Below are 16,515 nucleotides of genomic sequence, written 5' to 3'. Positions count from 1 at the left end.
GCCCACCCAACCCCCCCAACAACACTGTTTCCTGGTAAACCTTTCTCGCGGCTCGAAAACAGAAGAGGTTATTTCCCTTTTCTTCATTTTGCGTCTTTATGATTATGGCTGGTAGTCTTGTGAGCCAGACTGTTGCCTCCCACAATGTTCAAATGCTTCCGTCATACAGTCTGGAGCAACGGAAGCTCTGAAAATGATCGGAGGATAAAGCGGATGTGACGCCTCCTCCCCGCTTCCGTTTCGTCTTTACAGTCGCGCACATTTGTCCTAATATAAATCAAAATAATGGGAGCATATGTAGCTTGCTGCTTATCAGAAATGGAAATTTTAAAATAAAATGGAAAAAAAATAAGAAATACATTTTCGTGAACAGAAATGACGAACAGATGACAGCTTCCGTTCTCGGCTTTCGGGAGGTGTAGTTCCAGACCCTATATAGCATTTAGAGATTGTGGAATAGTTGCCTGGCTACGCGAGACTATATGGCTGGTAGATGAAAAAAAAAAAAAAACGAACTTGTTCCACTTTTATGGGCCTTTCCCACACGAATGATTAAAATGCCCTCCACAACCCCCGAAATTCATACGAAGTTTCACCTCCACTGCCCTCGGAGAAGCGTATTGGGGTGTAGTGTGTAGGTAGGGGGATAGTAAAGTGGTCCGTGGGGTTCATGATGAATATACATCGGCCAGTGCCGGCGAATGATTGTTCATCATTTGTATGAGAGGATAGCCAGTTCCCATTGGCAGGGTTAACTCCTTGAGCTTGATGCATTCCCCCAGGGCTCCGGGCTGCGCGGGGCTGCCTGTAGGTAGCTTAATAAGGTTTGTCACATGGCTTAAGGCTGTTGTCATGATTGATAACAGCCAGTGAATCCTCTCATCGATTAGCGCACACCGCCGGCCGGGGATCTGTCCAGAGGTGTTCTGAGTGTGTGTTAGACCGGCGGTCACGCCACGTTGTCACGCAGAGCCTGACTGGGGGGGGGGGCGGGGGGGATCAGTGTGGCCTGTTGACGGATCGCGCCGGCACAAGGTCATCGCTATCTGGGACCCCCATCAGCTCCACAACCTCCGCTCTGCGTCGTTGGGAAAACCAAACAACTCTCACAAACCCCCCCCCCTGTGCCAAGGGCGCAACACCCAAGGGCGGAACAGACCTTTGTTCACGACCTTAGCCAATCAAATCACCCTCCCCCCCCCCCTCCGCCCCCCCCCCCCAAGCTGAGTGGGATCTTTTTATAGCAGCTCTGGTCCGAGGGAGCGTTGCCGAAACTATATAGCGGCCGCAGCAGAATACAGCACTTCACCTGTAATTTGGGGAGAGGAGGCTTGTCCCGAGTGGGGGGACAAGGGCCCGTCCCAGGGGGGCCCGTGGATGACCAGGTGCTAATTGGCTCTTAACCCATTAAGACCTGAGGCGATTCTTTAAAAAAAATCTAAATCCTAACAGTTTTTGGAAAAAAATCAAAAAAAAAATTTTTTCACGATTTTTCAAAAATAGCAGATCTACAAGTTCATAGCGCGGCACTCGGTGCCGCGCTATGAGCTTGTATATCTGCTATTTTTGAATAGCCAAAGACATCTAAAGTGACAGAGATGCGTTCCAGGTATCAATGGGTTAAGTGCCGTGCTGTGTAGTGGCGTTGGTTGCAGTGCTACCGCTCCAGTAGCCATGGGATGATGATGCAATCACCCCCAGGAGTGCAGCTGGGTGTTTTACTAAAGATCCAAGCCGCCGGGGTCAGAGCGGCTCGGCTCATACAGCAGCCAGTGGTGGAAAGTAACTAAGTGTATTTACTCAAGTATTGTACTTAACTACTTAACCCTTTAAGACCTGAGGCGATTCTTTAAAAAAAATCTAAATCCTAACAGTTTTTGGAAAAAAATCAAAAAGATATTTGTTCACGATTTTTCAAAAATAGCAGATCTACAAGCTCATAGCGCGGCACTCGGTGCCGCGCTATGAGCTTGTATATCTGCTATTTTTGAATAGCCAAAGACATCTTAAGTGACACAGATGCGTTCCAGGTATCAATGGGTTAAACCCCATATGGTGGAGCGGAGTCCCGCAGGGCTCTAGTCTATACTAGTGTCTTTTCTGTTTTCTGTTATTGTGGGGAAAGCTTTCGCAGAAAATAGCCGATCGACAAGCTCACAACGCGTCGCAGTGCATTGTTCCTTTTATATATTATATATATATATATATTTTTTTTTTTCCTTTTTTCCTTTTTTTTTCTCAAGTAAAATTCAGAATACAGGCCGTTTACTTGTAACAGAGTATATTTATATTGCGGTATTGCTATTTTTACTTAAGTAAAAGCTACCAAAAAATACTAATCAGAGTATAGCCTACTCCTTCCAGCCGTGGCAGCAGCAGATGGGATTGCATTGCAGGGGCTTTTAGACTGATGTGAGAGCGGACAGCCTTCGTCTGAGCGATCGATAGGCATAGTGGCGGCTCCATCGCCTCCACCCTGCAGCCCAGACCCTCCTCCTCCTCCTCCTCCTCCTCCTCCTCCTCCTCCTCCTCCTCCACCCGGAGACTCACAAGATATCCTCTCTGTCGGGGGGGAAACCTCATATGTCCAAAACTGTTACTTTTCAGAATTCGTTTCGAGCTTGTGGATCTGTTACTTTTGATGCTTTTGTGTGACGCTGGAGTATGATCAAGTAGGGCGTTCATTTACAAAAAAAAACAGTAAAGTTTGAATATGGCGATAAGAGGTTTCTGCCCGACAACAACGATATTTAAATCTGAGCAGTGGTGGAAGAAGTACCACGATATGAAAAAATACTCTGGCCTGTATTCCAAAAAAATAGTTCTTGAGTAAAAGTATAAAAGTATTGGCGTTAAAATATACTTAAAGTACCAAAAGTACTCAATTTATAACTACAAGTTACTACAAGCTCACGACGTGTCAAGCTAGTAGCTCTGCTATTTTTGAAAATAAAATAGTGCTTAGTAAATGCATTTTTTGAAATAATAATGTAAATCTACAAAGTAACTTGTAGCTAAAGTTGTCAAATAATTGTAGTGGAGTAAGTACAAATTTCCCTCTAAGATGTACAGTAATGGAGTAGAAGTATAAATGATTGAAAAATAATTATACTCAAGTAAAGTAATATATAATATATACCTCAACATTTTTGACACTACTAAATATTCTTTCCACCACTGATTAAAAGCGAGCACACTGCATATACGCAAAGCTTGGGGGTTATGAAGAGGTCGGCGCTATACATTATCCCACGTCTGAACCTAAGGCGTGGCTTCTCTACTCATTTGCTAATTTCTTCCAAATGAAACCCGACCGCTCATGATGACATGGATTGAGACAGGTTCCTCGTCATTGTTTTGATTGGTCGAACGAACATGCTTCATCAGGTGTCGCCGGGGGAGTGTGTGCGCCTGGAAGATAAAGAACTGAACGGTATAGAACTGCGTTATTCCTCAACGGCGGCTTTTCAATTTGTCGTAACGGTAAGTCATTACGGTGACGTTAAGTCATTAGGGTGACCGTTAACTCGCTTGATCTCTTATAGCAGCGCTTAATTAGAAACCAGGGGGGTAAATGTGGCGCGGTTTGATCCTCATGCACACAACCGTAGATTAGAACCGCTGTTAATGGGGTCCGCTTGATGGCTTTAGGTTGAAAAATATGACAGCGTCAACGCCCCCCCCTCGCGTGTGATTGACCATCCATCCCACCAGGTTGACACTATTTACGCTACTGATTACGTCGGCTCTGGGGACCACCAGGGGTCTGTAACGCTGAGAGTCTGGAGATTCCAGGCCTGGCCAACAATGTGTATGTGACCGGTCGAAGTGTCCATTTCACAGGGGGAAATTCAATCATCAATGAACTGGTATTAGTAGTTTATTTAGTAGTAGTAGTTTATTTTGGTCATAAAAAGGAAAATTCAATATCATAATGGATTAGACAAAATACATCATATCATATATACATCTTATCATAATGGATTAGACCAAAACGGTGTAGGCTGAAGCCAATGGCTTATTTTGCGTACATGTGTCCCCCTTGGTTCTCAAATGCTCTCTGCGTCCTTGCCCGGGTGATAATAGCACAAGCTCTTATGGTGTGTTTGAAGCGGAGGAAGATGGAGAAGCTGTAAGATGGACAAAATCCATACAAAACACATACAAGCTAATCATGGATGCATAAGGAGAATCATTTCTTTGGCGCAATTAACAACATCCGCTCAAAACTCAGAAATAGTTACAAATGGATGGTCCGTGATTGGTGAACTGCACTCAAAACCCCTGTTGTGCACTTTTATATTGATATACCACTGATGGAGCTTTTGCCAAGCTGCCCAGGTGCATGGTGAAAATTAATAATTGAAAGCTACATTATTCTGAAAGTAGTTAGAAACAGGGAAGTAGTAATAAGTAGACAGCATTTCTGTCCGTTTTGTTTCTTTGTACTATGAAAAGGTCTTTATACTTTTAAAGCATAAAGACTTAATACATATTTTAACACCAGATTATTTTCTTAAGTACATATGAGGTGAGCTACTTTAACGCTTGGACCCAAGTAATTTTCTTTTGGGTGACTTATGGACCAAAGATTACATTTACCTGCATTTGGGTTCCTGAAGCAGTGTCTTGACTGCAAATGCAGTACTGGTACTGTAGGTGTTAATTTGGGACCCTGAGTGAGTCACTAACATAACTCCATTCTAAATAGTAGCCTGCATTTTATTCTTATCTGTTAATGGTTGATCAATCTGGGAACCCATCGCCAAATGAAAAGGAAAAACAGCGCCCTCTGCTGTTTTTTACTATCTCAGTTGGCTCTGGGAGGAAGTTGACGTAGCACCCGTGCGCAAGGAAACCGGGGTTTTGGTCTGCCTTCAGCCTTTCACTTCCGGTGGTGCGACTATGTTTTCATTCCCACTAACAATATTTCTACACGGAACACTAACACCACTTCTCCCAGAGAACATGGATCGTTTTGGTTATAAGCCCACTTATTTCTATGATGAAAGAGCAAGTTAAAATGTGAATATCTTTCCGTGGTTTTGTCTGCTCCGAGGACACTATTGTTAAATGAGTTTCGGTTTGTTTCGAGTGGGGAAGGATCGGCGGACACGTAAATCCCGCCCACTACATTTGATTGGGTAAAGCGCGGTGCGTACGCGATATGACGAACCCCCCCGACAGATTCAAACGCAGAGCAGAATCTGTTCTTGAGAGATTAATGGAACAAGCTTCGGTTAACAGTTGTGGAAAAACATTCAAAATGGTCATCCTGTACACCATCAAATAAAAAGTATTTACCTTTAATTCTACATTGGAACATGGAATATGTTCCAGGGGCCACGAGAAAGCTCCGCTGAGGCAGGATTTGGAACCGCTGGCCGCCAGTTGAATATCACTGGTTTACATTATGCAGCATACTGTCTCTGCTGTGTAAACTGGTGGTTCTCAAAAGTGGGGTACGGTGATCCCCAGGGGTCAGCGAGGGGCTTCCAGGGGGTCACCAGCAAAATGAGGAAACTGTTTAATTTCACTATTATTATGTCAATGGCTAGAGATTAGAGAATGTGCTGAATACTGAGGATTTGACACAGTGCAGATTGGTGTCCCAAAAAGGTATCGAATGGGGGTCCGTGGCCTAATGCGTATCGTCTCTGTCGGGTGGAAACCTCATACTGTATGTCTAAAACTGTTACTCTCCAGGATATAATTTTTTTGTTGCAAAAGTAGCAGATCCACAAGCTAGCGCCGTGTTTCGAGCTTGTGGATCTGCTACTTTTGATGCTTTTTGCGTGACGCTGTTGTATGATCAAGTAGGGCGTTAATTTACGAAAAAAACACAAAATGTTAGAATATGGAGATAAGAGGTTTCTGCCCGACAGCAACATTATCAAACCAGGATTCAAAAGGTTGAAGAATCACTGTTTTATACATGCCTCTGTGTGTGTGTGTGTGTGTGTGTGTGTGTGTGTGTGTGTGTGTGTGTGTTCCCACAGCTTTGACCTGGTGACCAACGGAGGCGTGGCCGTCGCCCTGCACTTCGAGCGCGCCCCGTTCATCACCCAGGAGCACACGCTGTGGTTGCCATGGGGACGCTTCTTCGTCATGGACACGGTGGTGATGCGGCACGAGGAGAACGACATCCCCAGCTGCGACCTGAGCAGCTTCGCCCGGCCCAGCCCCGTGGTGTCGCCCGCCCCGCTCACCGCCTTCGGCGGCTCCTGCTCCGAGAGGGGCTCCATCGTCCCCGAGATCCAGGTGATGACCCAAACCCCCCACACACACACGCACACGCGCACGCGCACACACACACACGCACACGCACACACACACACACACACACACACACACACACACACACACACATCCACACGTCCACCACCTCTAACCCAGTGTTGTTGTTTGTTTTATATATATATTTTTTGGGGTCTGCTTTTATTCGGATAGTATAGTGGCAGTGGTGGAAAGTAACTAAGTACATTTACTTAAGTACTGTACTTAAGTATAATTTTGAGGTATTTGTACTTTACTTGAGTATTTCCAATTTCCAATACTTTTACTTCTACTCCACTACATCTCAGAGGCAAATATTGTACTTTTACTCCACTACAATTATTTGAAAACTTTAGTTACTAGTTACTTTTCAGATATAAACTATGATATAATGAAACATACATTAACCACTTTAGCCCTATTTTATACATAGGCTATTTGAAAATAGCAGATCTACAAGCTCACAACTGCGACGCGTTGTGAGCTTGTAGATCGGCTATTTTCAAATATTTTGTACTTTTACTTTTGGTACTTTAAGTACATTTTGATGCCAATACTTTTGTACTTTTACTCAAGTAAATTTTTAATTTTGGATTTTTACTTGTAACAGAGTATTTTTATATTGCATTATTGGTACTTTTACTTAAGTAAAGAATTTGAGTACTTTTTCCACCACTGTATAGTGGAGAGTGACAGGAAACAGGGAGAGAGAGACGGCGAGTGACACGCAGCAAATGTTGTCAGGCTTGGGAATCGAAACTGTGACTCGCTGTCAGGCTGCATTGGAGCCTATATGTGGTATGCGCCTTTATCAGCCTCTAACCCAGCCTCTAACCCAGCGTTTCACAAAACAATGGGTTGTGGCCCATTTTTGGTAAATCCCTTTTTTGACCTTTCCTTACATGTTGGAACCAATGCTCTAAGCCTCCCTCACCCCCTCACCTTACATGTTATTGTCTCCTTGCACCCTGTCCGCCCGTCTGTGTGTCTGTCTGCCTGTGAACAGCTAATCTCCGGCACCGTTGGCCCGATGGCAGTGAAACTGTGCACACACACTCCCTGGATGCCAGAGCAGAACCTCTGCCCCAAATGTGTTATAATCTGTCGGTACACCTGATCTCTATAGTCATGTGATCAAGTCGGATCTGTTTGATTTTTCATATTCCATCCTGATTGGCTAAGATTGACATCTAAAGTTTGCAGGAGTGGCCCGTTTTGAACAAAATGCCGCAAATCATGAACGCAGCGTCCGATTGCGGTGAAACTTTGCACGCACATTCACACTACGTTGAGGAACACATGCCACCCTATTAACATTGCCCTATTATAGCGCCACCAGGAGGCACATTTTTGTCCAAACATCACGCAAATCGGTATACATTATCTCCATAGTCAAGTGATCGAGACAGATCCGTCCATCCTGATTGGCGAATTCCGAACATTGCTGGCCCACAATAACCTACCTGACCTGGCGGAGACCTGTGCTCAGAGAAGCTCTTTTTCTAATTCTGTTCTGAGAAAAATGGGGATACATATTCAGAGGATCCATAATTAAAATGATAGTTTTGTCACTCATTTCCTTTATACATACCTACCTCTGTGTGTGTGTGTGTGTGTGTGTGTGTGTGTGTGTGTGTGTGTGTGTGTGTGTGTGTGTGTGTGTGTGTGTGTGTGTGTGTGTGTGTGTGTGTGTGTGTGTGTATGCGTGCGTGTGTGTTTTCCCCACCTCTGCACCGTGGGTTGGTGATCTACATGGTTCTCTCTCACTCTCTGGCTCTTTTGTTCCAATGATTCATGCCACACGTCTGTGAGAGAGAGGGAGAGACCTACAGTTCCACCATTCTGAAGACCATTCATCAAGTGCAAATGTAATGGTAACTCCTGGCTCGTGGGCGTCGCTGCGATTTTATCTCATCTGTGTAATTGCTCTGTGCGAAGATGGGCGATTTGCAATGCGCGTTACACTGTCTGTGCCGTGGACTGATGGTGATTACATTGCACCCCCCCAAAAAAAACAGCATAGTATTTTTTTCATATGAGAGTGGAAAGTGGAAAGGTACTTTTACTTTCATCAGAGTAGCTGAGATTGTATGTTTTGATGCCTGTCGTTCTGTGTAAGTGTTCTTTCTCTCTCTGTGTGTGTGTGTGTGTGTGTGTGTGTGTGTGTGTGTGTGTGTGTGTGTGTGTGTGTGTGTGTGTGTGTGTGTGTGTGTGTGTGTGTGTGTGTGTGTGTGTGTGTGTGTGTGTGTGCTTGGGTGTTACTATACTTGTGTATAGTGTTTACTTGTGAGGGCAAAATGTCCCCATAAGCATAGTGGGACCATTTTCCTACACTCCTCCCAAGAAAAGCTTGTTTTATGGTTATTAAGAAAAATTATGATTTAGGCTTGATTTATACTTGTTTGCACAGTTTGTGCACAATGCGTCGCAGTCACAGCGGGACATGTGAGCTTGTAAATCAGTTGCAGTGGAACATGCAACGTGCGTGCGTGCGTGCGTGCGTGCGTGCGTGCGTGCGTGCGTGCGTGCGTGTGTGTGTGGCTACAGTATGTCTAGCGGGCGTCTCTGTGCCCTTCTCTAATTACGTTGTCTCCCAGTTTGCTTTGTAAGATTTATGGCATATCAGTGAATTCAGTCACTGTGCAGTCTGGCCTATTTATAGACGCCTCTCCTGTCCCGTTCCTTGAGCCCAGAGAGAGCCCCCCCCCCCCACACACGGCACGGGGACACTGGCCAATTTACACCTCGGTTCGCTACGGGCCGTATTTTGGATCAATTAACCAGGCATGGCTGCTCTCCGTGAACATTCATAACAAAACACTTCAGAGCTAGATGAGCCCCCTGTGAACGCTGGTCCTTTAATTGAGCCGAGCGGCTGACTTAATTGTTCCACTGCTGTCTGTCCGGTACCATGGAGGCAGGTGTTGAGAGTAGGGATGCAACTATCCGTTGTTTTTGTTAGCGACGATAATCTTTAATCGAATAATCGAGAAACTCGATGTATCTGTAGGTTTTTTTTATATATCAACTAATGCAGTGGTTCTCAAACTTTTTCATTTCAAGAACCCCCATAACTGTGAGAGTGTGCAAATGGAACCAAATGGACCCCATTTGTACACTCTCACAGTTACAGGCCTGTATAAGGGTCCATTTGGAACGCCCTCGACGAACCCTGAGGGTCCCTGGACCCCATTTTGTGAACCACCCAGTTGATATATTAAAAGGACCTGGCCAGATGTGTGGAGAATGGAGATGACTGGAAACGCCAATAGAGGGTTCGTCTGAGGACGACTTTGTAGACAGAGCTAATTGATTCATCACTTGAGCCTTATTTTTATAGGCCGTTGCGAAGAAATATACTAAGTTAGCCTACTGGCAGTGTGCACAGGCTGACCATCTTATATATAGACAGTTATTCTCATGCAGAGCGATGCCATAACAATCTCTGCGTGTGTGTGTGTGTGTGCGTGTGTGTGTGTGTGCGCATGCATGTGAGTGAGTGTGTCACCACTGTATCAGCCCGACCGATCGACTTGTGTATCGCCGAGGACCGAAGGAGTGACATGCCGAGCAGGAAGGCAGCGGATGTCCAAAAAATATATTAGATTCAGTCGGTACTTGTTTCTGGGTCATTAATGCGGTTTCGCTCTCATGCTGGAGTAGTAAGGTAATGTTTATTTCAATGTGGATGAAAATAGGATCAACTCAAAATGTGTTTTATGGAGAGTAATGCCCCACAATATGAATACACACTAGTTATATTTTAAATGTTGGTACTGTATAAGTGGGAGGCTAATCCCATGTTTAAAAAATTATGTATACAGTAGTGTGTGTGTGTGTGTGCGTGTGCGTGTGCGTGTGCGTGTGCGTGTGTGTGTGTGTGTGTGTGTGTGTGTGTGTGTGTGTGTGTGTGTGTGTGTGTGTGTGTGTGTGTGTGTGTGTGTGTGTGTGTGTGTGTGTGTGTGTGCGCGTGCGTGCGTGCGTGCGTGTGTGTGTGGATATAGTTATATATATTAACCGTATATATATATGGTATGTAATTAGCTTCCACATCATGCATTATTGTTTTTATGACCGCACAGCTCGTCGCTGATTATCCCGTACTTAGGTTTCTCTCAACTGGAAGATCTCACAAACTGAAATGGGTTGGCAGAAACGGAAAACGGTTGCAGCTAGTGGATTACTCTGGGTCAGGCTTTGGGCAATAACACTTGAGGTTAATGACGTTGCCATACCACACTTTCTTCAGCGTAGCGTACAAGAACGCTGTCTGCTGTGTCGGAAAAGAGGACCCACGTTTGACCTCTACTGTGGAAATGTCCCAAGACTGCAATGATACTCTAACAAAACCAACCAGCCAGCCTGTTATTGCTCTACTGTAGCGTGCAGGTTCCACAGCCCAAGGACATCCTGGTGACGCCGTTGTCCTACAGCTTGCTACTGTATTGGGAAACACTATAATCCTACTGAAGGACACAGTGTTATTAAATCAATTATGAGAACTGGTCAGTGTAGTGTGTAATGAATAAATCCTTCATGTGATTCTCACCCTAAAGTGGCTTTAATTGTCCTTTAGCTAAAACCTCTAATAGCCATTATCCCTATGAGGCCTGGCGTTTGGGTGGAGGCAAGTCTTCAAACATAGAATCAGGATGTATTGGAGCCAACTTTAGTGGGGACAAAGTTTACAGTTGCCTGCAGCCTAACAGTGTCAACGTCAATCATGAGAAAAAAACTAAAAAAATGTCATTAAGAGATTCAGGGTCACCCGAGATTTGATTTGTGGTGGAATCTTCTTAACTACTTGAGCCCAATATACAGTACGTCTTTGACAAATAGCGATCTATAAGCGATCTATAAGCGATCTATAAGCTCACAGCGATATGACGAGTTGTGAGCTTGTAGATTGGCTATTTCCGCTATTCAGAAAGTCTACATTTCCCAAAAGGAAATGTATTTAACTCAGTCTGAACAGGAGCAGGGATGGAATGCGATGCAACCCACATCATTTAGCTCTTTTTTTGCCTACAAGAACTAAGCGAAGCATGCACATGTTCTAGATTTGTTTCCTTAAGCTATGACTCAGTTTCAGATAAGCTTCTCAGAACCCTGCGCTGGAAGTAGTACTAACCCTGAGTTCAGAAGTTATACTTTAAAAAAAGTTTTCTAAATAGTGGAAGTAGAAGATCAGCAATTTCACAGATTGTGAGCTTTGCAGATGGGCTCTTTTTTTCAGCTTTTTTTTATTTTATAACATTTTTTTAATGACCCCTCTTCAGGGGTGGTTCTGGTTATTATGGAAACGCTCAGACATCACAGAACTTCACAGGTTCTGGAAAGTTTCAGGTTATGGAAGGTTCTAGCTTAACCACTTGATCCCCAGCATGCCTATTACCAGGGGGGAACAGCCGATCTACAAGCTCAAACTGCGCTTTGAGCTTGTAAATGGGCTATTTTTGGCGAAGAGATTTGGCGTAGACCAGTGGTTCTCAACCAGTGGTCCGGGGACCACCAGTGGTCCTTGAGGGGGTTCCAGGTGGTCCCCAGATCAATGATGGAGAGTTGGGTAACCAAATGGACCCTTATAGATCTTTAACTCTTCAGAGTGTAAAATGAAACCAAATGGACCTTACGGGTCCATTTGGTTTCATTTTACACTCTGAAGAGAAAGTGGTCAGAGTACAATGGTAACTCAAGTCTGTTTCTCTAAGTCTAGAGGGTTTAATTGGGCAACCTTTTCTAGTTGAAAAGAGCCAATGAATTGACAGCCATGTTTGTGTCCCTTCAGTCCCTCCAGGAGGAGGTTCCCATCCCCGGGACAGCCATGAAGCTGAGCTACCTGAGCAGCAGGACCCCGGGCTACAAGTCCATCCTGAGGGTGACCCTCACCCACCCCGCCATCCCCTTTAACCTGATGAAGGTGCACCTCTTGGTGGCCGTGGAGGGCAGGCTGTTCAGGAAATGGTTCCCGGCAGCCCCCAACCTCGCGTACGACTTTGTCTGGGACAAGGCCGACGTGTACAGCCAGAAGGTGTACGGCCTGTCGGAAGCCTTCGGTAAGTGATTGATGAGGGTTTTGTTTCGCATAATGTCACAGTCCAAGTTGGCGTGTCTCGTTCATTAATAATTGTTGAGGAAATAGCCCGTGCGTTCGCTGAATTCTTGATTCGTGTTTTATCGCCGTCACGCCTAGTTTGCCAGTTTGATCCGACTTCATAGGTGAGCCAGGCGAGTCACAGGGAAACCGAGGCGGCCATGTTTGTAGTTGCTAGGGCAACACAAGAAGGAGTTTTGAATAATCCTTTTTAATAATCCTTTGTGCTCCGCTACATTAAAAGCTTTGCTTATTTGTATTCCTGACACTTAGTATTAGCAGCAAATCAACTAATTGTCTCCCACCCGGTCCCAGTGCGCACGTGCATGCACGCACACGCACACGCACACACACACACACACACACACACACACACACACACACACACACACACACACACACACACACACACACACACACACACACACACACACACACACACACACGCACAAGCACACACAAACACAGAGCATTTAGTTACAGTTTCAGCTTAGCCTTATAATGTTTTCAAGTTCCGTTAAGTATTTGTTAATTATTTAGACCTAGTAGATGCCTTGTGGAGAAATGCGCTACTTTGGTTAATTAAATAGCATAAAATGTAATAATATTGTAATATTATTATATTATGAAGTCCTGTGCAGTGCAGTCTATTTCTGGCAGGCAATAATTGTTAAATTGCCACACGGCAAACAGTCATTAGTAGGATGGAATAGATTCGATGTAGTTAATGGATCTGATTGATGTATTTGCTTTTTCACTTTGCACTTTTATTTTGGTAATCAGTTCAACAATGTTAACAACACACTCCATGTTTATAGAATTAGCATTAAACAATTAAACAACAACAATAACAATACATTTTATTACTCTAATAAGCTTATTCTGCCTACCCTTTCCACATACAATAGTAACGCATTTTCTCCAGTTCGTTATCTCACGACAACAAAAAACAAACAAAACAAACGGAGTGCCGTCAAAAAATAATAATAAATGAAACGAAGAGAAGAGAATAATATATGCCCAACTGATTCAGAGAATGTTTTTATTTGTTTGTTTGTTAGTTTTGCCTTATTTAATTTCAACTTGTTGCTGTTTCTGCTACTGGGCTGAATTTCATTTCATGTGGGCATTATTATTTTACATTTTGTGTGCTTATCCATTGTATGTTATTGTCTGCTTACATTGCATTGTTTGCTTCTTTTTTTCTTTCTTCTTTTTTTACCTGTACAGCACTTTGGTTGACCTGGTCATGTTAAGTGTGCTAAATAAATACACTTTGATTTGATTTGATATTAATAAAGTGGATGTTGCCTTGTTTTGCCACCAGTATCCGTGGGCTTCGAGTATGAGTCCTGTCCAGACCTCATTCTGTGGGAGAAGAGGACCGCCGTGCTGCAGGGATATGAGACCATCGCCTCCAAGCTGGGAGGGTGGGCCATCGATAAGCACCATGCCCTGAACATTCAGAGCGGTGAGTCTCCCAACACCAGTGTTGCCAGATTTTAAGAAATAAACCGCCCACGTCCACAAAAACAAGCCCAGAAGGAGTTTACCACTTTGACCCATCGACTATTTGAAAATAGCCGATCTACAAGCTCTCAATGCGTGAGCTTGTAGATCTGCTATTTTCATAAATAAAAATATTTGGAATATTTTTTTAACATTTTGGTTGTCCCTCAATCGGCTCAAGTGGGAAGCAGACACAGAAAGCGCGAAAGCCAGACGTCATTAAAACGGTACTATTGACAAAATAATTGTAAGAATGGAAACAGCTATAGGGAGAGAGAGGACAGAGAGAGCAGCATCACTTTGGAGCAGATGTCTTTAGTATTCCAGTGTCCAGTGAATTTGCTCCACAGGACAGACAAATTCTATTGCCAATGCCCTGAGGTGCTGTAGGGCTTTTAGTGTATTATTTAATACTTTTCTCTGCCCCTAGCATCTTGGCACTTTTTCAGTGTGGCGATGTCATCTCGTCTCAGATAGCTCTTACTTTTTTATTGCCTCTGTCCCTTTTCTGGCTGAAGTGGGGGGAGGGTCAATTTTCTTTTTGGCAGTAAATTACTTCTGAAAGTAGGAGAGTAGAATTGAAAAGCAAAGAAATAAAAACCTGGGACCGATCCTGCTGTCACGAGAAGCGATCTCCCCCGTCTGTGGGTGTCAGGAGGGGGCTCATCAGAGGAAATGAGCCATACTTACTTGAGAAGTGTACAGGAAGGCGGCAGTTCGATCCGTCACGCTGTACCCGCGCTCGCGAGCCGGAGCGTGCTGTCTGGAGAAGGAGCCGGGGCTGTGTTCATTTTCCCCTCCATGCCCCCCGTTCCTTCTCCTCACTGCCTCCTACACCCCCCTTCCCTTCCCTGTGGCCCAACCCCGCCTGCATTTTCTCTGCGATCTTTGGCGGAGAGTTAAGCGAAGCGCACATCGACAACTCAAGTCCGCCTCTGATGGCGTGCCTGCTTTGTTTTAACCCATTAATACCTGGAACTGTGTCATTTTTAGATTTGAGCTAGAAAAGCATTATTTTACACTTTAGGCTATTCAAAAATAGCAGATATACAAGCTCATAGCGCGGCACCGAGTGCCGCGCTACGAGCTTGTAGATCTGCTATTTTTGAAAAATCGTGAAAATTTGTGCAAATCTTCTGAATATATATTTTTTTACAGCGAACATTTTTAACTCAAATCTTTGCTTCTGGGGGTCCCTGGAACAAAATATTTTGATGGGGGTCCGCGGCCAAATGCATATAATTTTGGGGGTCCTTGACATGAAAAAGATTCAGCACCACTGATATAGAAACATAGGTTTTTCAGAATACTGTTGAGATTTAGGAGACATGTAGAATCGGCTTCAGGTCTCAATGGGTTAAATGTTTTCTTTTTTTTAGCGGACTTGTCAACCAGTGGTGGAAAAAGTACTCAAATGTTTTACCTAAGTAAAAATATCAATACTGCAATGTCGAAGTAGCCTGGTTCCAAACCATAGACCCCGCCCACTGTCAGCTCCACGCAGCTTCAGGCTGATAATCAGGCTAATAACTCTGTTACAAGTAAAAGTCCGGAATTCGAAATTTACTTGTGATCCGTCTTTGACAGGTTCAATCTGGTTTGACAGAAGTTTTTCATCTTTTTGAGCCATCCTTGATTTAATCCCCTGTCTGTCTGATGGCCGCCGTACCCCCAGAAGCGGTTGCGTAGATGAAATCAGGTCCCAGTCTGGATCGTCTTCTCTTCTATAGACCGAAATGTTGAGTCGTCTTCAGAGCTGCCAGGTCAACAAGCGGTGTCAGATGAAGCTGCCTTAGATGTGCAGATGCTGCATTTCAAATATGATTATATTGATTTTGGCTGAAGGAGCATCTTCAAGATTTATGATGTTTTGATGTTTATCCAAGGGCCGCTTGGCAAATAATATTTGGCAAATAATATTAGTGGACCCCTAGCAACCCTTGGAATATCGCCCTCTGTGTGTGTGTGTGTGTGTGTGTGTGTGTGTGAGAGAGTGTGTGTGTGTGTGTGTGTGTGTGTGTGTGTGTGTGAGTGAGTGAGTGAGTGAGTGAGTGAGTGAGTGAGTGAGTGAGTGAGTGAGTGAGTGAGTGAGTGAGTGAGTGAGTGAGTGAGTGAGTGAGTGAGTGAGTGAGTGAGTGAGTGAGTGAGTGAGTGAGTGAGTGAGTGAGTGAGTGAGTGAGTGAGTGAGTGAGTGAGTGAGTGAGTGAGTGAGTGAGTGAGTGAGTGAGTGTGTGTGTGTGTGTGTGTGTGTGTGTGTGTGTGTGTGTGTGTGTGTGTGTGTGTGTGTGTGTGTGTGTATTCCCGCTGTCTTTCAGAATGCATGTGCGATATGAGCAGGGCCGGCGCGCCCATTAGGCAGAGTAGGCAGTTGCCTAGGGCACCACTAGGGGGTGGGCGCCAAAAAATAAATAAATATATATATATATATTGCCTAGGGCGCCAATTTGCCTAGCACCGGCCCTGGATATGAGATCAAAATGCCGTGTTTCGAGCTTGTGGATCTGCTATTTCAGATGCTTTTGTGTGACGGTGTAGTATGATCAAGTAAGGGCGTTAATTTACGAAATAACACAAATAGTTACAATATGGAGATGAGAGGTTTCTGCCTGACAGCAACGCTACATTAATTCACTAAT

At 44.3% G+C, this 16,515-nt stretch overlaps 1 protein-coding gene across 1 annotated transcript in view; it reads left to right on the top strand.

Annotated features, from left to right (window-relative positions):
* Positions 1–16,515, top strand: part of tenm4 (teneurin transmembrane protein 4) — a 319,789-nt gene that overhangs the window by 209,126 nt on the left and 94,148 nt on the right. Inside the window, exons 18-20 of the mRNA XM_080429457.1 lie at positions 6,000–6,261; positions 12,065–12,332; positions 13,698–13,841. Of these exons, the coding sequence (XP_080285583.1) occupies positions 6,000–6,261; positions 12,065–12,332; positions 13,698–13,841 (674 nt within the window). The remainder of the gene's footprint in view (positions 1–5,999; positions 6,262–12,064; positions 12,333–13,697; positions 13,842–16,515) is intronic.

Source organism: Gymnoscopelus braueri (genome assembly GCF_963280865.1).
Source record: "Gymnoscopelus braueri genome assembly, chromosome: 5".
In the NCBI taxonomy this organism is placed as follows: Eukaryota; Metazoa; Chordata; class Actinopteri; order Myctophiformes; family Myctophidae; genus Gymnoscopelus; species Gymnoscopelus braueri.
The sequence above is the reverse complement of the archived record's forward strand: the minus strand, read 5'-3'. Positions and strand labels throughout refer to the sequence as shown.